This window comes from Arachis hypogaea, chromosome 17, assembly GCF_003086295.3.
Source record: "Arachis hypogaea cultivar Tifrunner chromosome 17, arahy.Tifrunner.gnm2.J5K5, whole genome shotgun sequence".
NCBI classification, from domain to species: Eukaryota; Viridiplantae; Streptophyta; class Magnoliopsida; order Fabales; family Fabaceae; genus Arachis; species Arachis hypogaea.
The window spans coordinates 123,571,240-123,595,875 of NC_092052.1; the positions used below are offsets into that span (position 1 = coordinate 123,571,240).

Below are 24,636 nucleotides of genomic sequence, written 5' to 3' on the forward strand. Positions count from 1 at the left end.
GAAAACTCCTAGAACACACATTACAACAGCAATCAGGCACAGCAAAAGCAGAAAGATCCAAACTTTCTCCAAAGCAAAATCAAAACTTTCTCAAAATCAGACATGAAAAAGTGACACAGAAAAGAGAAAGGAAGAAAAATCAAACCTGGAAAAATAGGAGAAAACCTCAAAAGAAAGCTGAAGAGCAGAAGCGGCAGGCAAAAGACCCACCCCTCGAACGGAAAAACTCGCCAAAAGTAGGAAATGGAAGGTGAAATCCAAAATCACCCCTCTTCCACAGAAAGCAGTAGCAAGCAGGCGTCACAAGGAGAAACTATGAACCCTAGGCGAAAAACAGAAAGAAAGAAAAATAAGGGAGGTGACGAAGAAGAGAAACTGTTTCTAAATTGCAAAATTCAAAATAAAGCCAAGGGAAACGGGGCAATCAATACCAATTAATGAAGGTATTAAACCCTCGCATGTTCCCAAGAACAAAGCGCTGATATAAAAGCGCGCGCTGTCAGAGGAAAATGTTCCACATTCAAAAAGGTTCTACAAAGAAAGGAATCGACTAAATGCTTGAGTTCGGCATTCACTAGAGAAGGACCGAAGTCAAGGACTCGACCTCAAAAAAGAAGACCGAGCTCAAGCAGGGGCACTGTTCATACCCTGGGTCGAGCTGTCCGACCCGGGATGATTGGCGACAAAGCGACCGACCTCTTCAGGTCAGACTATCTGACCTCTTCCTAAAAGAGGTCGGCCAAATCGACAGAAAAGCCCAAAAAAGGGCCCAACTCAAGGAATACGACCCAGATCCAAAGGCAGCCCAAGCCTATAGAGCTAAGGACGGTTCCATTGAAGATAAGCTGACCTCACCAAAAGATAAAGATAAGTAAGATAACTAACTTATCTATCTAAGAAGGTCATCCCACACTATTATAAATACACTGGAGTACCCATGTATAACTCATACTCTGATTCTACTAAAAACCTGCTTAATACCCATGCTAACTTAAGCATCGGAGTCTCTTGCAGGTACCCCCCACCCTCTGGTGACGAAGGATCAGCAGTGCAGCTAGAGCAACAAGTCGGATACGACAGCTCCGGCCGCCACTCACCAGCCGGACATGTCAGCACCGACCAGCACAGAAGATCTCGTCCGAGATCGACCTCCAGTTTCAGGTAACCCTCGGAACAATTAACATACAGCAGCTATAGCATAACTGATTAATTTTATTTCCTTTTTATTTTTAAGGTTCTAATAGAATAGGTTTATTTTGTTTTATTTCAGAAATACATTGGAAACAAGAACTACTCCAAAGCGGAGAAGACTGGTAAAACAGTATCAAAGCAACAAGGAATTCATGCAGAAAAATACAGCAGAAATTCATAAGAAGCAGCATTTTATCTCTCCCATGATGGCTGGTGGTCATGGACAAAAGAGGGTGACTCCTATGCCTTCTAAGCAAAGCACTCAAAAAGAAGTCCCAATTTCCAAAAGAATGAAAAGTACGCAGAACCAAAAAATTGTAGCTAGTGAAGAAGAACCAGAAAATCTTAAAAAGCGTCCAACCATGGGTATGGATAAATTTTTGGAGACACATGGGATTCATTTGGAAAGAGAAGATGACGATTTTGAATCAAGTGCTGAAAACGAAAGATCTATTCAAGAAAAGCAACAAAATCTTAGGAAGATAAATACAAAATCAAGTTGTCAAGCCATGACACTTGATACATTTTTGGAGACAAATGGGATTCATATGGAAGGAGAGGAGGAACATAGTGGAGCAAATGCTAATGAAGTTGGAGATGATGATGATGATGATGATGATGATGATTTCTCGGATGATGAGGACTATGTTGGTGAATATGAAGATGCAGTTCTTCATGGTGATGACAATCACCTTATGGAAACTAACAATGTTAAAGGTGCTGTACTTTATACATAATTATGATTTTACTTATTCATTAGCATGTATAGCTATATAATTTATTTAAATGGTTAAATTATACATATTTATAGATACTCCAAAGACTAGAAGGACACGAGAAAAAACAAGGTGTGCTAAAATCCATGCAAGAAGTTGGGAAGAAAGAGAAGAGGTGACTTTTTATGAAGGACAAGTAGTGGGACCAACTCCAAGAAGAGTGAAGGATTTAACTTACTTTATTGGAACAAGGGGAAGGAATAGTGATTTCATAACATTGATGTACACTAGTTGGAAAGCTGTGCCCCTCAACGTCAAAAAGCGCATATGGAAATATATTAACGTAAGTGTTTTATTTCTCATCTATTTTTTATGATATGAAAATTTTCAATTTCGTATGGCTTAGCTATAGTTTTGTGAAAATATATAGCTGCTGTTTTATGCTGCAGTTGTCTTTGTTTTTAGTGTTCTTGAATTGTCATTTACAAATTTTGTTTTGTACTTTTTCGTAGTCAAAGTTCATTCTTCCAAAAGAGGGGAAAGAGTGGGTGATGACTGGTGTTCGAGAAGCTTGGAAAGGTTACAAAACAAGAATCAAGGGAAAGCATTTTGAGATATATAACAACATTGAAGATATGCTGAAAAATCGCCCTTTAGATATTCCAGAAGTTCAATTTCGAAAGTTAATTGCATATTGGAGTATTCCTTCTGTTAAGGTGAGTTGTAGAATAAATAATTCTGTTTCTTTGTCTTTTTTATGCTTTTGGTTTATTATATATAACTCCCTTTAATTTTGTTGGGTATAGGTTCTATCTCGTTTAAATTCTGAAAATCGTAAAAAGCAACAACATCAACATCGAATGGGACCTATAAGTTTTGCAAGAGTGCGTAATGAAATGGTAATAATTTTGATTTTTTATAAGTTTTTTTCTTGTTGTATAATGACCATCTTAAAACTAGATAAATATTATTTTTGGCCATTTTTAATACTCTTTTCCCTTACTTGTAGCGTGAAATGAATGAGAACAAAGAAGACCCATCACAGGTTGATGTGTTTGTTGCAACTCGAACTGGACGAAAAGGAAAAGAGCTTGATTCAGGAACACAAGCTGTTATTGTAAGTCATAATAAGTTGAAGTAGAACTGCCTTAATTTACAAATTGATCTGAAGTATAACTGCCTTAATTTACAGTATCATTTTAAGTCAGATTGTCCTGTATAAAACTTAAGATCCTATCCTGAACATAAAATCCTGGATTCACCATGATCTTAACCCTATTTGGACCCTGAGATCTCTGCCTATCATTAACCATATCTTCCATGTATTGAGGATCAAAGCTCCATTAATGCTGCATCCCTACTCTCATTTGCTTCCATTAACTCCCTCTTGAGTTTCTCAATTGAAACTATTCACATGTCCTTAAGAACTTGAGAAACTTCCTCAGATTCAGTTCTGTTTGGGGAACTCATCATCACATTCTTGCTATGCTTCTTCTTGAACCGAGGAAATAGCCATAACATAACACCTTTACTTTTAGGCTGTGTTTGGAAAGAAGCATGAGAATCAGTGAGTGGAACAAGCTAAAATTGTTATGTTTTCTTTTAATAGGATAAACTTAAGAGCCACCAAGAAGCTGGAGACACTCCCGAGAAATCATTTGCTGCAGTATTTTGCAAAGAACAGCCAGAAAGAGTTCGATGTTATGGGAGGACAATCACAAAAACATCTCTACAGAAAGAACGGGAGATTGCTAAAATTAAGCAACAACATACAGAGACTATAAGTTCAATGAAAACTGAATTTCATGAGACAAAAGATAGAGTCCAAAGTTTGGAGGATCTTGTGAGGCTTCTCTTGCAACAGAGTTCTCTTGGCACAAATATTGATGAAGCACTGTCTTTATTACGAGCCAAGGAATCAACACATGATATAAATAGTAAGCAATGTCTGAATGGCAATGATCGTCCTTCCTCATCAACTCGTGATCCAAAATGATGACTAGGTATAACCAAAAAATTTGCAGTAATTTTTGTGATTTATCATTTATTAGGAATGGACTATCAACATTTTTGGCCTTTGCTTTCTTTGTCTTCTGCCATCTTACTTCATGGTGGCTTCTGCAATACACTCTTGCTATTTTTAATCAATCATCTTTTTTTCTTTTTTCTTTTTAATTACTTATTTTTGTAGCGTTGTGCTACTGTGAGGAAGAAATTTTTTTCTTCATTGCTGAAATAATGTGGCTATGTTGGGGAGTGATACGTGTTGTCACTGCAACAGACTCTAGTAACTGCTGTTTCATTCGCAGGAATGGCAGAAATTGTCAAGGGAGTTGTTTCATATCTTTATCTTTTCATTTTTTCCCCTTCAAAATTATGTTTCAGTCATTTATTTCTCTGTTGCTTTCTCTCAAACATAAATTAATTAATTTTATATGATAGTGATAATAAAAGAATAATCATTAAAAAATAAAAGAGAAAAATCTAATATAGCAGCAACGTTATTTCCTTCCACACCAAACAGTTATGTGAGTGAAGTCTCTTCCTGTGAGCTTGTTCCTTTTGATTCTATGATTCTACATAAGAACTACTAAGCTAATACCTTTTTGGAGCAATCATCATTATCTGAATTGCATTTCTCTTTCTCAGTTTACTCAGGTACTTCATTAAACACATACCATGCATCATTTTCCATTATTGCACCTTTTATGTTTCAATTTTTTTTTAAATGCAACTTTAACTAAACCCCAATTCATTTATGTGTCTGTTTTCATTTGGGAACTTCCGCTTTTATATGTTGTAACTTTATAAGTTGTTTCAATGGATTCTACACTAAAAAATTAAAGTATATGGATCCTGAATTATTTTGTTCCTTTGATTTTATTCTATTAGTGTTGTTTTGCTATTTTATGGATAATCATATGGTTAGAACTTAGAACAATTTGGGAGTTTTCTGACACCTGTATTTTCAACTGACACAGGTTAAGAATTATTGCCTTAATAGGGAAGTTTGATGTTACTCGTACATAGTTATTAGGGGAGTATAACAATGGCTACTGCAGTAGTTATTGGACTCAGTGGAGGCAAGAGGATTTTGAGTTCATCATACCATTACTCTGATGTTACCGAAAAGCTTTCATTTGGCACTGATTTTGGATCCACACACTATCAGATTGTTCCAACAAAGTCAAGCATAGATAAAAAATATGCAAGTAGATTGACATATTTTTGATAAATATTAATTACTATTTTGTTATGACAATTATTGTTAGACAAAAATTTTATTATTTTGTTGAGAATTATTGATGAACATGTATTTGAAATACTAATTGAACTTTTTAATATCTATTTTAATTAGAATTTTATTATTAGTTATTTTGTCTCTTTTATAATTATTTTTTATTGTGCACAAATTTATTTATTAATTAAAATAATTACACATGTATGAACAAAAAATTTTATTGTAAATTTTATTTTTTTATATTTTTATTACAAAAATAATTTTTATTTTTATCAAAAAGGCAACCCTTTTATTAGTTGCATATTTTGAATATTAGACAACACTTGATGGTTGCATATCCAAAAGAAAAGGCAACACTTGTATAGGTTGCATATCCAAAAGAAAAGGCAATACTTTAAAGGGTTGCATATTCAAAACTAATAGGCAACACTTCAAAGGATTGCAAATTCCAACTTATAAGCAACACGTAAAAGAGTTGCATTTTATTGCAAATAGACAACACTTCAAAGGATTGCAAATTTCAACTTATAAGCAACACGTAAAAGAGTTGCATTTTATTGCAAATAGGCAACACTTTTTAGTAGTGACCAAAATACGAGAGAAGAGACAACACTGCAAAAGTGTTGTCTCAAACACACCTTTGAAGTGTTGTTGTTTTTCAACCAAAGGCAACACTTACCAAGTGTTGCTCTCAAAAGCGTTGCTTTTGAAACAAAAAAGTGTTGCCTTGATCTAAGGCAACGGCTGCATATGCAACGTCGACCAAAAACGTTGCCTTAGGCCCAAAAGTGTTGCCATTGATCAAAAGCAACTTTTTGTCAGCCTTTAGGCAACACTTTTTAAATGTTGCCTCAACCTGAAAATGTTGTAGTGATACTTCCATTCATATATATATGATCTTTTTTTTTGTGATTCACAATGAATATATACATTGTTCGTGTATGTGGTTTATATGTTAATATTTTTATTGATTCTCTTTATTATTTTTTTTGTGTGTCTCTTTGTTGCTCTTTATTTTTGTTATATTCATTGATTTTTCTGTATTGATGCTCTTTTTATTTGAAATATCGTGATAATTTAGAGTGTATGTTGTGACTCATGTGATATTTGTTAATTTGGTGTATCTTTTTAGATGGTTTATGTTATAATGTGTTTAAGGAGTTGACTTAAAATTATAATATGATATATAAATTTATAATATGATTTATAGTATGCTAAAATATTAGGACATTATCATATAGATATTTTTTTATTTGTCCATTAGATTCAACTATATAGGATCTTGAAAATTATGCAATTATGTAATTAGTTGTTTTTTACTTTTTTCATATATTATTGTATTGATCATTTACATTAGTGAGACTATTTTCATTATTAATATTTATAAATATGTTATTATTTGTATAATTGATTGAATCATCTTATTTGTTTAAATTTAATTCTATTGAATTAATTATTCAAGGTGCCATCGCTATTTCTATTTTTAAAGAATTTCTTTAATATTATTTAACAATTCTAATAACATAATAGCAATTAAAAAAGACAGAACAAAAAAATTTTTAATGTGAAAATAGGGCAAAAAGAATAAATTTATTTAATAATTTTTTCAGAATATATATGTTTTTTTATAGATAATTATTGTAAGGCGTGAAAAATTATTAAATTCTAACAATAATTATTAAGGATAAATGATTATTGTAATTAAAAATAATATCAATTTAAATGATATACAAATAAACCATGTCAAACATAATTTAAAAAGGTTACTTTTAAAAGAATATAGTTTATGATATTTAATTTTTTACTATTTATTAAAAAAAGCATAATTACTTAACGATATTTATTTTTTAAATTTACTATGTAAGAAATTTTATTCTTTTTTTTTTTTGACAAAATTTTACTCATGATGGTAATTCTTCTAATGGTATAAATGCAGATAATTATATTTTTACTTTTTGATATAATCGATATATTATTAATAATGAATAGTAATTAACCCCTCATATTTTTAATCAAAATATTTTGACGATAGTTTCTATTTATAGATATCAATGGATGATTGTTTCTTTATAAATAAAATGCATTATGATTTTAGGTTATTTCATAATTAACAATAATACTTGATTATTTCTTTAAAAATAAATTGCATTATGATTTTAGGTTATTTCACAATAATAATTAATGTTCATAATATTAAATTACTCTAAATTTTTTTATTTTCTATCGTTAGTAGTTAATTCCAAATTAAAAAGATTATGTTGAATTTTTGAATAGTCTAAGTATAATCGGAGTTAATTTAGTTTATTTATTTATTAATATAATTGATTGAAAGCATAAATGATAAATAAGACAAGAAAATAATTAGAAAAATAGAATGTTAGTAATTACTTAAAATAGATAACAAAATAAGATATAGGGTATTACTTTATTTAAATTATTAATAATTAAAAGAATAAAAGATCAGTAATTATTTTTAAAATAGACATTAAATTTAATTTTATGGTACTAATTTATTTGATTTGTTAATAAAATTTTATAATTTTCAGATTTATATCTACTCAATTTATGTATTTTATTTTATTCTACTTTAACAAAAAATTGAGACGTGCATTTTTAATTATTGATAATTGATATCAATTAATTGATTGTATTAATTTGTAAGAAGAATAACGTATAATAAATATTGCAAAATTAATTATAATAAATTAATAAATAATAAATAAAAAACTAAAAATATCATACAATTTATTATAATTTCTATCATTCAATTAATTGTAATTCAAATTGAATAATTATTTTGTAACGAAATTATTATTTTCTATTCTATTTATGGACAATACATATAATAATTTTAATCGCAAATTAAGCTATTTTACATTAAATGACTTATATAATAGTCATCTCATTTATTATCATAAATCCTGAATTAAATAAGTCATTATTACTTTTGATTTAAAATTAAATGAGAATAAAACCTGAGGTACTATTTTATTTGGCCTTTAAGATTTATTTGGTGTCACACTCAAATACAAATAGTGACTTCCAAATTTTGGTCTCCCACACATCAAAGCCACCTCTGTAACTCTTTTTCCATAAAAGGAATTGCGATTCAACTCTATCAAAGATACAGAAGGTTTTCAAAGAACAAGGGAATGGTCTGAATTTGCATGAATACTAAATGTTCAAACTTACGATGTGGTTTCAGTTAGTTGTCGTTACGAAAATTACTCTAATCTATACGTGTTTAGGGACTAGAATAGATTAAATATTATTTAAGTAATTTATTTCTAATATTGGTATTTGATTAAATTAGTTTTAGAGAAATTTAAATTGTTGACTCAATTTATATATTACGACTATTCTTTTTTAATATATTATTTTTATATTTTCTAATATAAAATTTCTTCTTCTTTTTTTTTTATTTTTAAGTTTATTTTTTTTCTTGGATATATGTATCACCTTTTTTTTCTCATTTTATATTTCAGATTAATAATAAAATTATTAAGAAAAATGTATTTAAAAAAATATTAAAACGTCACTATTTAGAAAAAAAAGAAAAGATACGTGAAAAAAAAGAAAACGAAAAATTAAAACATCACTATTAAAAAAAACTGTTAATATGCGTATGAATGGGGTCGAAATTGAGGAATATATATGGATATAAAAAATAAAAAATTATTGCACAATTATAGAATAAAAAATAATCATATATATAAAACGAAATAATTATAACAAAAAATAATTAATATATGTAATTTAAATATTTTTAATAACCGGCAACATGGAGTTTAACAAAATATAATTTATATATTTTTTTATTTATGTATATGTATAGAATTATTTATGTATATGTATATATATTAAAAAAACTACCGTAATATATATATATATATATATATATATATATATATATAATTATTTAACAAAATTAATACATATGTATATATAAATAAAAAAATTATTATAATTTCTAAAAATTACACATGAACTCTTTTTTTTTTCTCTCAAATAAATTTATTCTAATTACATTACAATTAGTTCATGAATAATGCATGATTATATTAATTTAAGAAAATATCTTCATTATAATTATATCAAATCAATATTCAATGTGTTATTAAACTACTTATCAATCATCGATATTTTTAATCATTCTAATTATATCAATTGATATAGTTCTAATTCTCATTCAAGTGTAATAATTTTGTTAGAAGATAGTTGATGCATACATTAATAGTGACCCATTTAATTCGATATCAATTAGTGGATAATAATAATAATAATAATAATAATAATAATAATAATAATAATAATATAATAAAAAGGTCTACACGGTATATGCATTATATTTTAAAAAGGTAAAATATATTTTAAAAAAATTAGGGTATCAATAATTAATTGTGATTAATATCAATATAAATAATTAATTCTTATAATTATTTTTGTACTACTAAAGGCTACATATAGTTTTTTTTTTTTTTGTAGAATAAAAAAGGTTGTGATTCATAACATTTTCGTAAAGTTATATCGTATGGACACAAGATTAATTAGATAACAAATTAAATTTTAATTAATATGTTTTATTTTCTGCTCATAATTTTTTCATTAATTATTTTACTTTTTATATTTACAGTAAATATTGAATATAAAAAGAATAAAATAATATTGAATGTTATCTATTTTATTTATTTAGAGTCATAATTAAATTTAATATAATTATAGCAAGTATCTAGAATTAATAATAACATGATACTATAATTTTAAGTTGTATAATATAATAAAAAAAATATAGCAATTTATGTATGCTTTCTATATTGTAATACCCAGAACTTTTGAAAAGTCCTATTATGATCAAGTCTCAAATCATATAGTTATTTATAGCCTTAATTTCAGAAATTATTTTATTAAAGATAATTAAGGCAAGTTTTGATTTATTGAATTTGAAATAAGTTATGATTATTATCCAATTTTATAATTATTGGATTATTATCTATATTTAAATTATAAAGTTGATAGTTATGAAATAATAAGAATTTTATATGATTTGGACTAAGTAATTAATATTTTAAATATTAATACTGCTATTTTGGAAAATGAAGAAATTAAGTATATTATTTCTAATTATTTGGTTGGGTCATTTTATTGAGAATAATTTGTGAAATTGATGAGCAAATAGTATTTTTATACATTATTATTGTTGGGTTAAAATTCATTTCTAGTTACTACTATATTGTCCCTATTTTCATTTGAAATTACAAAAGTAACTATAACCCTAATTTTTGAAAATGAAACCCTAACCTTGAAAACCCTAACCCGACTCGTTTCACCCAGTTCCCTAATGCTACAGCAGCAGCAGCTGCTGCCCCTCTCTACCCTAGACACACACACACACGCAGAGACAACAGGTTGAAAGGGAGAAAGAAAACAAATGAAGGGGGAAGGGAAAAGCAGGGGAAGGGATCTGTGGAGGGAGAGACAGGGAGCTGCGGCGGGAGGAGAGGAAGAGAAGGAGATGCGCCGGTCAAGGGGTTACCGTCGTCGCACGCCGTGTGGCCGCCGCTGTCCAACCCGCCACGCCGCGCCGCCAGATTGCCGCGCGTGGAGGGTCGTGCCATCACCACCTTTGTCGTCCCGTTCCTGGAGCCATCAGTCAAGCCTCTGTCACGCGAGGAGGAGCGCGACCCACCGCACAGAGCTGTGCTGCCATGTGCTGTTGCCGTCGCCTCAGATTCATGCCGACGTTGAGCTTCGAGGAAAGAGGAGGTTGCGGGGAGGAGGAGGCGCGATGGTGGTGGTTTTTTCTGCCACCCCTACTGCCATCGCCGTCAAGAACTGCCGCCAGAGTCGCCACGAAGGAGGGCAAGAGGCAGAGGGCTCGTGGTAGGGGAAGGGCCAGGCGCCGCTGTGCTTTGGAGCAGAGTGAGCCGCGCCAGCGCTGTTGGGGGTCTCACCGCCGCCGAAAAAGGGTTCAGGCCGCCGCAGGTGTCGCTGTCAGAGGGGGAAGCCGCGCCTCTGTGTTTCTGGCCGTCGGGAGTGGTTATGTGGCTTCCGGGATCACCACCAGAGCTCCGGGCTGAGCTTCTGCCACTTGAGATTCTGTTGTCGTCGCCGGAAAAGTTTGCCGGTAAAGGTTTTAATTGTGGTTTCTGTCCTTTTTGAATTCCGAGAATACTATAGTCACTGCGTGTTGGTTTCAGTTGTCGTGATCAGAATTTATCGCCGCTGCCGCTTGAGGTGGCTGCCGGGCTGCCGCCGAACCGGCCTGGAGACCGCCGCTGTTTTGGTTCAGCCGTTCTTTCTTAGTTTCGGTAAGTAATTATGTTTCGAAAAGCCTTATGTTAGTATTCGGTTGTGTTGGTTAATGAATATGAGTTTTGGTAACGTGGGGTCGAGTCCTGATTATTATATGTTGCGATTAGAGTTGCTATGGTTATTGCGAAAGTGGCTGGGAGCTGAGGTTTTGGTTGCCGTCAGTTCGGGTTGAGGCGAAAAGAACTTATGACGCGTTTGGGTTATGGATTTGCATTTTGAGGTAGGGGCGCTTTTCGAAAACTATATCTTTATATATTGAAATTATTACATATGGATACTGATGTGAGGCAATGTGTATTTGGTGATTGTATCGGCCTTATGTATTATTTGATTGTTTCGAATGATTATGAATGTTTGTTTGGCTGAATTGTTGTGCGGCTTTGTGAGATGGAATGTTTCGAAATTGATTCTTTAAAGATTTGAAATCTGAGTTTGATCCGTTGAGGATTGATTTGAATTGAGTTAATTATTTTGATGATGTGAAAATTCGAACGCACTTTTGAATTCAGCCTGGTTTACTTTAATTGACTTGGTTTTGACAAATGATTTGTTACTGAGCCGTTTCTTTAAAGCTTTGGAAATGAGTTAAATCGGTTGATATTGTTTTGATTTTGAAACGGTTTCCTTGAGATATGCCAATGAGGCGACTGTTGGATTTAGTTTGATTTTTGAATTGATTTTGGATTCTGGACTGTTGAAAGAGATTGAGGAACGGTTTAGTTGGGACCCGAACCGGGTGGCAAAGTCCAAGTTTTAAGGGAGATGCTGCCGGAATTTCTATAAAATTTGAGTCTTTATTGAAATGTTGTTTGGAAAAATGATGAGTTAAAGACTTCTACTATTTTATTTGAATTATCAAGAAAAGGATGATTCATGCTTTTGAAATGAATTATTAAAGAGGAAATTGTGATTTAGTCTTGCTTCGTAAGAAAGGCATTGTATCTCTTTCAGGAGAAAGTTATTTAGATGAAACTTATGTTTTAAAGCTGTTTTAAATGTGACAAGGGCAATGCCTTTGAATTTGACTTGAGGGTTTCAATTAGAGGAGTTTCAATGACTTTGAAAGAACCCGAATGTCTATTGACAAGTTTCATTTTCAAATGTTTTGAGAAAGGTTTTAAGTACTCTTTGAATTCTGAATTCTTGCAAGACTAAAACAATTTTGAACAGTTGAAACGTTCTAGAATTTATCATGGGGGTTGAAGTTGGTTTTGCCTAAGTAAAGGAAATGGCTTTGAAAGAAGTAAATGATTACATGACTCGGTTTGGCTTAGATCCTATTTTACTACTCAAATCAGAAAGCCAAGGTTTTAATGATTTTAAATGAATTTGGCGAAATGAGTTATATTATTCTCCCCTAAAGACTTGGGACTCTGCCGAGAAACTTTATTATGAAATCCCATTGTTGGATGGATGATTTTGAATGTTTCAAAATGAATCTTTAACTTTCCATGGTTATGGAAGTTTTGGAAAGAGGATGCCGAGAGTGGCATTGTTTTAAAAGGGGAATTTACCTTGAGTAAAAGTGGCTTATGAGCCTGAGATGATTTGAGAAATGAGATCTTTAAAGCCAAGGCTGAAAAGAGTTGAAACTTGATTTTAAAGTGAAATGATTTGAGAAAAATTGATTTATGGCTTAAATGCCGATTTTATGAATTGATGATGTTGAATGTGGAAGTGCTGTTTTGTTGTGAGCCGGAATGGCTGTGTATGATTATGAATATTGGCTGGTTCTGGATTGAACCGTGAGCCGGATGGCTGAGATGGATGTTGATCCATGGCTGAGAATGAAAGCATATATGCTGAGATATTGATAATTTATGATATTTCACTTCCACTATCGGAGATAAGAGTTTTCCTGGGAGAAAGCAGTGGCTAGCCACCACGTGCTCCAGGTTGAGACTCGAAGCTCTTTTGACCCTATGTCGTCAGGGTGGCCGGGCACTGTGAAAGCCCCGGATGAGCTCACCCCCATAAATATTCACCAGTGAGGGTGATGGATATGGATCATGATTATGATCAAGTTTATATTGAGTATAACTCGAGTTGGGGAGACACGAAAGAGGGACAGTCCAATGGTTAGCTACCAGGACTTGTCGGGTTGGCTCTATAACCAACAAATGATATCATCAGCCACTACGACAGGCATACATCATATGCATCTATGTGACATTGTTTGGGTGTGCATATTGTACTGGTTTTCCTTTGTGACTATTTGAGATTAACTGCTATTTGTTCTACTTGCTGTAACTGTTTGTTTGTGCTTGAACTTCCTATCTGTGTTTGCAACTGGGACTCTGTTGGATTGTGGTGATTGGTTGTTGGTTGGATTGTTTGGGCCTAGGGCCGTGGTTGAATTGAGAGGGACCGATGGTTGGCTTCGGTTTTCTGTTTCTGGTTTGGAAAAGTATGAAAGGCTAAATTGGTTCAGCATAGATAAACCTTTTGAAAAGCTTTTGAATATTGTTTTAAATGAAGAGTTTTCTCTTTCAGAAAAGGATTTCAGATTTCTTTTTATTGAAAACCGTTGTTTTTGAAAAGAGGCATAAGTCGGTTATTAATCACTAGTGCGGTTTATCTTCACGTATCCTATTACAGTAATTCTCAAAAACCCTCTACTGAGAACCCTTTCGAGGATGATGTTCTCACCCCCTACATTTTTTTCCTTTCAGTATATGGGCGCAGAAGTCACGCAGAGTTCATTTAATTGTTGTTGAGATGCTTTGTATTGCTTTAGATTATTATTTATTGTACCCTCGCCTTTATCTTTACATATTCTGTAAGAGGGATAGGCACTGTATTGGATAATACTTGTAATATTATTTATGTATGTATATATATATATATATATATATATATATATATATATATATATATATATATATATATATATATATATATATATATATATATATATATATACACATGTATGTACGCTTTATGAGTTGTTGTAAGTGTATTGTATGTATGGATGTACGTTGTATAGCAAAAGTATTTTTGGATCGATATTGCGGTTTAAAGTTTTAAACACGCTCATATTTTAGTATTAAATAGTATAAGTGTCGTCGTAATGTCCGAGCTATCAGAGTCGCGCAGCCGGAAGCGTGAGCTTTGGTAGTTAGGGTGTTACATATATAGCAATAATATTATATATATTATCATCTTTTAGTTTTTTCCTAAAAATATTGGTATATAATTAATGTAGATAACATATATATTGAGTAAGTATCTCTATTGAATTAATCATAAAGGTTAATAAAATATAATGGCATAAATTTCACCTAATTGTAATAAGTATTTTCATTGAAAATATTTGCTAATTATTACCGTGTATAATTAGTGTGTATATATAAGAAGTAATAGTGAATTGTTACAATTATTTATCATCTAAAAAATTCGTACCTCAGACATAGATCTTCTTCTGTTTATTATTTTTCATACCTAAGGGCTACTAACTACGATTCTATCAACAGTGTTACCTATGGTAGATTATGTAATGAAAAAGTTTGAAAAATAAAGGCAAGAATTATAAGGTTATGGAAAGTCCCATTCAAATTTGACAAGAACAAGACGACTTACATAGAAATGGTTCTCATGGATGATAAGGTAAGTTGATTATTTTTCATGATTCTTTCAAGTGATGCTAGATCCATTTTATAAATATTTTTTGTTTATATTTAAAGTTTATTTGATAAGTAAACCCTTGCACGAATCAAAGACAGTGCGATTTTATAGATTTATAAGTGCTTATAGTCTTTATATTTAATTTGTTTTATAGTGTGATAATAGCCAATATATTTATTGGTGGATTTAACTATTACTATATTATTTATGATCACATTCAGTATATATGTGTGATTTATTGAAGAAAGCAAATTATTAAAATTGATTAATAACTATTTTAGAGTTAATCCAATTAATACTAAATTAAAAAAAAATAAATAATACAAAACATGTTACTTTTTTATTAATCAAATTATTATAATTTAAATTAATTTTAAAAAATAATTTAAAATTATAATTTAAATCTTCTCATCATGCACGGATAATTACAATAATAAAATTATATATATAGGAGTTGCTTATCGTCGCAGAATCAAGCATAATGAAAATAGCCTAAAAAATCTAAGTCAGGCTGATCACCGAGCTCATTTTGCAAGTTTAGCCTAATTCATATGCTGGAATCAGAAAATAAAACAACGTAATAATAAGTAATAGTTAACCAAAAATAAAATAAGGAGGGCTACGAATACATGATCATAACAACTAAACAAACAAAAAATTAAACATTCGATAGAAGTGTTATCCGTGGTCTAACAAAAAAAACACAAATTTGAAAATGAAAGAACCAAAGTAAAGAAGTAAAGAATTAGAAGATGAGATTTTAGAAAAAGGAAAAGATGAGGAATATGTGTAAGGATAAACTAATGACATATGACAGCACTTATACGTATACTTATACTTATATATTAAAAAATAAATAAGAAAAGAAATTAAATGTTGCTTTAACTAATAAGCTAGAGAATTATTCTTCACATTCAAATAATTTTAACATCCAAATGATTTAAATCACGCGTTTCTCTTTTTCGTTTTTTTTTTTCCCTTCATCATCATCACATCTTCTTCTTCTCCTCTTTTTTTATTATTTTTCACTTTCGTTACCGTCCTCCTCCCCTCTTCTTTCTCCTCTTTCTTCTTCTTTTTTCATTGAGATCTCTTCTCTTCCTTCTTTTTCATCCTTCTTCTCCATCATCATCATCATCATCATTGTCGTCTTCTTCTTATACATATCGTCATTATCGTTATCGTCGTTATTGTTATTATTGAATTTTTACCATGTTGATGATGTTCTCTGATCCAAAATTGATTTTGAATGTGTTTCTGTTCACGATTCAGTCTTGTTTGTGTGCTTATTTTCAAACTGAGTTTATGTGTCGCAATTATTATGTAATTTCGATTCATTTCTGACTTAATTGTATCGCAATTGTTATGTAATTTCGATTCATTTTTGAGTTAATTATATCGCAGTCCATTATGTAATTTCAGTTCATTTCTGAGTTAATTGTGTCGCAATCATTATATAATTTCAGTTCATTTCTAAGTGAATTAAGGTGCATTTGGACTCGTTGTCCTGCACAATTCAAAACTCTTTCTCCTCTTTTTTCTCATCTTCCACTGCTTCTTCTTCTTTTTTTTCATCTTTTTTTCCCTTCATCTTCACCTTTTTATTTCATTTTCTCAAAATTCTTTTTGATTTGCTCTCTTGAGAGGAATAAAAAAAAAGAGAAGAAAATATCAAACAAAAAAGAAGAAACATATTAATGACGTTGTCTGATCCAAAATTGATTTGGATGTGTTTTTGTTCATGATTCGTTCTTGTTTGTGTACTTGTTTTCAAACTGAGTTTATGTGTCGCAATCATTATGGTAAATTTTGGGTCATTTTTGAGTTAATTGTGGGCAATTGTTATGTAATTTCGGTTCATTTCTAAGTTAATTGTGTAGCAATCCATTATGTAATTTCGGTTCATTTCTAAGTTAATTGTGTTGCAATCATTATATAATTTCGGTTCATTTCTGAGTGAATTAAGGTGCATTTAGACTCGTCCTGCACAATTCAAAACTTTTTCTCCTCTTCCTCCTCATCTTCTATTACTTCTTCTTTTTCTTTTTCATCTTTTTCTTCTTCATCTTCTCCTTCTTATTTCATTTTCTCAAAATTCTTTTTGATTTACTCTCTTGAAAGAAATAAAACCAAGAAAAAGAAAAGAAAATATAAAACAAAAAAGAAGAAACATATTAATGACGTTGTTTGATCCAAAATTGATGTTAGATGTGTTTTTGTTCATGATTCAGTTTTGTTTGTGTGCTTGTTTTTTAACTAAGTTTATGTGTCACAATCATTATGGTAAATTTCGGTTGATTTCTGAGTTAACTGTGTCGCAATTATTATGTAATTTTGGTTCATTTTTGAGTTAATTATGTCGCAATCCATTATGTAATTTCGGTTCATTTCTGAGTAAATTAAGGTGCATTTGGACTCATTGTCCTGCATAATTTAAAACTCTTTCTCCTCACATTCTACTGCAATAACAGCAATAACAGCAACAATAAAAGAATGATGATGAAGAAGAAACACACTAAGAAGAAAAAGAAGGAGAAGGAGAAGGAGAAAGAGAAGATGATGACTGTAACACCCTAACTACCAAAGCTCACGCTTCCGGCTACGCGACTCTGCTAGATCGGACATTACGACGACACTTATACTATTTAATACTAAAATATGAGCCTGTTTAAAACTTTAAACCGCAAAACCGCACCCAAAAATACTTTCATTTGATAACATACATCCATAGATACCATACAACTTACAAAGACTCGTAAAGAGTACATCCATATATATACATACATATATACATATAAATAATATTACAAGCATTAGCCAATACAATTCCTATCCCTCTTACGGAATACATCAAGATAAAGGCGAGGGTACAATAAATAATCTAAAGCAAATACAGAGCAGTTCAACAACTAAATAAACTCTTCGAGACTTCAGCGCCCATATCCTGAAAGGGGAAAAATGTAGGGGGTGAGAACATCATCCTCAAAAGGGTTCTCAGTAGAGGGTTTTTGGGAATTACTGTAATAGGATACATGAAGATAAACCGTACTAGTGATTAATAACCGTCTTATGCCTCTTTTCAAAAACAATGGTTTTCAATAAAAGAGAAACCTGAAATCTTTTCTGAAAGAGGAAACTGTTCATTTAAAACAAGATTCAAAAGCCTTTCAAAAAGGTTTATCTATACTGAACCAAAATAGCCTTTCATGATTTTCCAAATCAGAAATACAAAACCGAAACCAACCATCAGTCCATCTCATTCAACCACGGCCCTAGGCCCAAACAATCCAACCAACAGCCAATCACCACAATCCAACAGAGTCCCAGTTACAAACACAGATAGGAAGTTCAAGCACAAACAAACAGTTACAGCAAGTAGAACAAGTAGCAGTTAATCTCAAATAGTCACAAAGGCAAACCAAGTACAATATGCACACCAAAACAATGTCATGTAGATGCATATGATGCATGCCTGTCCTAGTGGCTGATGATATCATCTGTCGGTTATAGAGCCAACCCGACAAGTCCTGGTAGCTAACTATTGGACTGTCCCTCTGTTGCGCATCCCCAACTCAAGTTATACTCATCATAAACTTGATCATAATCATGATTCATATCCATCACCCCTCACTGGTGAATATTTACGGGGGCGAGCTCCTCCGGGACTTTCACAGTATCCGGCCACACTTACGACATAGGGTCAGCAGAGTCTCAAGTCTCCACCTGGAGCACGTGGTGGCTAGCCACTTCTTTCTCCCAGGGAACCCGTGCCTCTGATAGTGGAAGTGCAAATCACAATTATCAATAATTCAACATATACATGCATTCATTCTTATCCATGGATCAACATCCATCTCAGCCATCCGGCTCACAGTTCAGTCCAGAACCAGCCAATATTCATATCATACACAGCCATTCTAGCTCACAGTTCAACCCAGAACCAGCCAATATTCATAATCATACACAGACATTCTGGCCCATAACAAAACAGGACTTCCACCAATCAACATCATCAAATTCATAAAATCGGCATTTAAGCCATAAATCACTTTTTCTCAATTCATTTCACTTTGAAATCAAGTTTCAACTCTTTTCAGCCTTGGCTTTAAAGATCTCATTTCTCAAATCATCTCAGGCTCGTAAGCCAAATTTACTCAAAGTGAGTTCCCTTTTTAAAACAAAGCCGCTCTCGGCATCCTCTTTCCAAAACTTCCAAAACCATGGAAAATTAAAGATTCATTTTGGGAACATTCAAAATAGGATCTAAGCCAATCCGAGTCATGTAATCAATTACTCTTTTTAAAGCCATTTCCTTTACTTGAACAAAACCGGCTTCAATTCCATAATTAAATCTGAAGCGTTTCAAACTGCTAAAAGAATCATTTTTGTTGTGTTAAACTAGAGTTCAAAGGATATTCTGAATCTTATTCAAAACGTCAAAATAATGAGGTTCATCAATTGAAATCCAATTCCTTTTAAAATCACGAAAACTCTTCCAATGGACAATCTTTATGTTTAATAGAGAAAAACATAAACCCGTTTTACCTTTTAAAACAGCCTCAAAGCAAAATTCTCTTTCGAATAACTTGTACCCAAAGACATACTATTCTTCTTGGAAAATAAGGAGAAATCATGATTCTCTTTTCAATAATTCTTTCAAAGCGTTGCTTCATCGCTTTCATAATTGTTCTAAGTAAAAATAACAAAAGAAGCCCTGAATTCACAATCCTCCAAGTAAATAGGAAAGGCATTAAACTCATAATTTCCCCAAATAACATTTCAAATAAAGACTCGGATTTTATGGAAATTTTGACACCATCTCCCCTAAAACTTGGACTTTGCCACCCGGTTCGGGTCCCAACTAAACCGTTCCACAATCCTTTTCAACAGCTCAAAACCAGAAATCAATTCAAAAGCAAGTTAAATCCAACAATCATCTCATTTTCATATCTCAAGGAAACCGTTTCAAAATCAAATCAATATCAACCGATTTAACTCATTTCCAAAGCTTTAAAGAAACGGTTCAGCAACAATCATTTATCAAACCAGATCATTTAAAGCAAACCAGGCTGAATTCAAGAGTGTATTATATTTTTCACATTTCCAAGAAATTTAACTCAAATCAATTCTCAACGGATTAAACTCGATCTCAAATCTTTAAAAGAATCAACTTGAAAAGTATTCCGTTTCACAAAACCGCACAACAATCCATTCATCAAAACCAAATAATAATCCCTTCAAACATATAATTACATTCATCTAGGACAATCAACATCACATAAGGCTTATACAATCACCAAATACATTGTCTCACATCAGTATCCATATGTAATAATTCCAAGATATAAAATATAGTTTTCGGAAAGCGCCCCTACCTCAAAACGCAAATTCCATAATCCAAACGCCTCATAAGTTCTTTCCGCCTCAACTCAAAATCACCGGCAACCAAAATCTCAGCTCCCAGCCACTCTCGCAATAACCATAGCAACACTAATCGTAACATATAATAATCAGGACTCGACCCCACGTTACCAAAACTCATTATTAACCAAACACAACCGAAAACTAACGCGAGGCTTCTCGAAACATAATTTCTTATCGGAATAACAACACGAAGCAGCTGCGACTTCGAACCGGCCCCGGCAACAGCTCCGGCGGCGGCCAGAATCTCTGGTGGATCAACTATAAAAACCGCGCAACATTAAAACCTTCTCGAAATCCAAAAAGGCAGAAACCTCAAATAAAACCATTACCGGCAACTTTTCCGGCGACGACAGAAGTAGCCAGAAGCTCCGGCGGCAGAGGCAGTTTCCTCCACTCTCCTCCATGATCGACCACGATGGAGGTGGAAGCTGGCAGAGACGGCGGTGGTTCCGACGGCGGCGCGGCTTCACCACCAGTGATCGAGGAGTATGACAGAAGCGTTTTCCCCATTCAATGGCACTCTCTCCTTCGAACCGAATCGGAGAAAACCTCCAGCAGTGGCAAAGTGGCAGCTTCGAACAGTAAGCCATGGCGATGGAGGACTTCAGTGATGGTGGAAGGACAGCGGAGGACCCGCGACGGCGGAGGCACGGCCGCAGAACAAGGACCCCCCTATCTGCTGATCTCTCTCTCCCTCCTACTCGAGCTTCTCTCTTCGGCCCTCCATGGATGACGAGGACTCAGACTCCGCGGTGAGGAGGACGACGGCCCAAGCTAGTCGGTGACGAGGAGAACAGCAAAAGCCCCCCGGTTGGCCTCTCCCTCACTCCGGCGCTACTCGCTGCGAACCTCCTCTTGTCGTGGAATGGCGGCAGCGGCGCAGATGGCAACTCGCAGGCCCGGCGACAACGACGCGACGGCGGTGGTGAAGCCCGACGCACCGGCGCGGCATCTTCCCTCCTCTCCTCTTCTTCTCCTTCGATTGCTCTTTATTTCTTTGTTTCTTTGTTTCTTTCTTTTGTTTTTCTGATGGGTTTATCATGTTGAGGGAGGTGAGGCTGCGGCTACTAGGATGAAGAGAATCAGGGTTTCATTTTTGAAACCTAGGGTTAGGGTTATTTTTGTAATTTCAAATAAAAGTAGGGTAATATAGTAATTAGAAATAGATTCTAATCCAACAATAATAATGTATAAAAATACTATTTGCTCATTAATTTCACACTTTATTTTTAATAAAATATTCAAATCCAATAATTGGAAATAATATAATTAAATTTTTTATTTTCCCAAAATAGCAATATTAATATTTAAAATATTACTTATTTAATTCAAGTCATATAAAATCCTTATTATTTCACAACTACCAACTTTATAATTTGAATATAGAAAATAATCCAATAATTATAAAATTGGATAATAATCATAACTAATCTCAAATTCAATAAATCAAAACTTGCCTTAATTATCTTTAATAAAATAATTTCTGAAATTAAGGCTATAAATAACTATATGATTTGAGACTTGATCATAATAAGACTTTTCAAAAGTTTTGGGTCTTACATTCTACCCACCTTACAAAAATTTTCGTCCTCAAAAATTAAAGTAATACATAAGATCGCACATAGTCGTAGTACTTTCAAATACTTTTAGAAAAGTAAGAAGTCTTAGTATATATGTATAAATGCTCAAATACCAAATATCCATGAGATTTAAATTTAGGGATAAAGCACAGTGTAAAGCAAAAGATACCAGCTAGGCTCGATTAGGGGTGGCAAAACGGGTCGAATCCGTCAGGCCGATCCGCTAAACCCGCTAAAAAAGGCGGGTCGGGCTAGGATTTGGAGCCCGCCAAATTAAAAAAAACCTGCCAAACCCGCACCGCCAAATTGGCGGGGCGGGGCGGGCCAGTCCGCCGGGCCGAAGATATTTTTTTCCTTTTTTTATTAAATAAAAGAGTAATTACTATTATAAAATTAATAATTATAAAATTTTTAAACATTTTTTTTCATTTTTTGTTTCTATTCTTCTTTTAGTTATTAACTTTATTTATTTTATTTTACAATTTCATATATATGTTTAAATTATGTGACTTATTTTTTAAAATAAAGATGATTTTATTGACAAATATTATTTTGAACAATTTTATTGAAGTTAAAAATTAAAAAAAATAGTGAAAAAATTATATTATAATTTAATTATTTTTTATTTGTATTTAATTTTTTAATTATTATTTTTTGATTAATTTTAATGAATTTTATTTTTAAAAAATAAAAAATAAAGTCAAGCAGGCTAGCCCGCCGACCCGCCAATCCGCCATAAAGTGGGGCGGGCTAGCATTTTAAACCCATTTTAGTTAGCGAGGCGGGCCGGTCCGCCCCGTTTTGGGGGCGGGTCTAGGCGGGACTGGGCGGGTTGGGGCGGGCCAGCCCGCTTTGCCACCCCTAGGCTCGATAAAAACGGTCACATAATCTCAAGACTTTATAAAAACTTGAGGTAACAAAATAGGGTGCAAATTAAGATAGGCGTTCACAAAACGAGGCGATATTCAATGTGACATAAAGGCTACCAAAACAGGTTGGGGTCAAAATGACATGCTTGATATCCACACACTAATCTCATATCAACCTCAAGGCTTCAACTTTCCAACTCCATCAAGCGCTTTACAATCCCCATATCCGATCATAAGCCTAACAACCGCAAACCCGTTCGCAAGGAACAAAACACCCACAACTTGTAACGTTGCACACCTACCGTTTCAACTTCCGTATGCACATATCACGTCTTAAAGAACTAACGCATCGCATTACTACATCTACAGATCACACGTGATATCAAAACAATTCTCGAGTCTACTCAGAAGAATACAAGATCTTAGAAAGGAGAGACAAATGTCAAGGACAATACTCATAGATTTGAAAGAATATATCCAATTCCAGATAAACAAGGATGCTCAAGCAAAGAAGTTTGCTAGAAACAAATCAATTGATAAATTCAAAGGTAGCCCTTGTATCAAAGAAATCCAACAGGATCAATAAGAAGAAAATCAGCATATTAGTTTGAAACAAATTCAAGCCGATTCGAAGAAGTATGAGGTCTACAGAAAAGAATATCTCAGACCCAAGATAAAGCTCACAGAACTCGAGAGCATAATTAAAATACTTCCGAATACATTGTTCTTAAAGAATAAAAAAACTTGCGGAAAAATCACTTCGCAGTCTAAAAGAAAAGTTAAGCAACACAAATTCTTCAAGAGAGTAACAAAAGCATAAACGTAGCTTTGCTTTAATACAATTTCATGTTGAAGTAGATCATGTAGAGTTTTAAAAAAAAAAAAAACAAAATGCACACAAGTTTGGCTAAGAGCTAAAATATTTTCTCAAATATTTTAGAAAGATAATTAGGTGCACAACTCAACCAAAAGTAATTCATAAAACTCGAAAGAAATCAAATGCTTGTTCAAAAATTCCCAAAGTCCATATTCAAACAAGCGTTTATAAAAGTTTTAGCAAGGACGAAAGAGAAAGTTAAACTCTACTTGGAAGAGAAAATCCGAGGAAAAAGTTTGCTTATAAATTGGTAAAGGAAACAAGTGGTGCATTACAAACGGACAGGTTTCCATTAAACAACGAAGCTATTCGAAACTTCATTTAAAATAGCGCATGCCAAATTTTAAATCAACTTTGTCAAAATCGAACAATGGTTTCAATCTCAATCAAGCAACAGAAAATAAATTCCGTATAGAATTTCTTCAAAGAGAATTCAAAACTTCCTTAAAAGTTCAAAATAAGACTCCAAAAGTATACTTGAAAAGGATATTCAAGAAAAAGGATATTCAAAAAGAAGAGAATATTAGGATATTCAAGAAAAAGGATATTAAAAAAAAGGATATTCAAAAAGTATACTTCAAAAGGATATTCAAGAATATTAGGATGTACTTAAAAAGGGTCAAGCCATACAAGAAAAGATCTTAAATCAAAGTGGTTTAAACAAGATCTACTAGTCGTAAGACATCCAACCAGCTCCCAATTGATCCAAAAGAAAAAGTCATAGGAAAAGACAACTCAATCATTAGTAATTTCTCAAGGATAAATCTTTGATTAAAAACTCTTGTAGATATAATGAGAGATT

At 32.7% G+C, this 24,636-nt stretch overlaps 1 protein-coding gene across 1 annotated transcript; it reads left to right on the forward strand.

The window, feature by feature from the left end:
• Window positions 1-2,391: 2,391 nt before the first annotated feature.
• On the forward strand, window positions 2,392-3,903 carry LOC112765867 (uncharacterized). The gene is made up of 4 exons (XM_072222019.1): window positions 2,392-2,623; window positions 2,714-2,806; window positions 2,917-3,024; window positions 3,517-3,903. Exons 1-4 carry the CDS (start codon window positions 2,459-2,461, stop codon window positions 3,901-3,903), a joined length of 753 nt encoding a protein of 250 aa, XP_072078120.1. The 5' UTR covers window positions 2,392-2,458.
• The last annotated feature ends 20,733 nt before the right edge of the window (window positions 3,904-24,636 follow it).

What these genes read in the sequence shown, in the direction of transcription:
- LOC112765867 (XM_072222019.1), top strand. Translation starts at nt 2,459, where the DNA reads ATGACTGGTGTTCGAGAAGCTTGGAAAGGTTACAAAACAAGAATCAAG. An exon ending in CAAGAGTGCGTAATGAAATG is followed by an intron (nt 2,807 to 2,916) that starts GTAATAATTTTG and finishes CCTTACTTGTAG; the next exon opens with CGTGAAATGAATGAGAACAA. An exon ending in CAGGAACACAAGCTGTTATT is followed by an intron (nt 3,025 to 3,516) that starts GTAAGTCATAAT and finishes TTCTTTTAATAG; the next exon opens with GATAAACTTAAGAGCCACCA.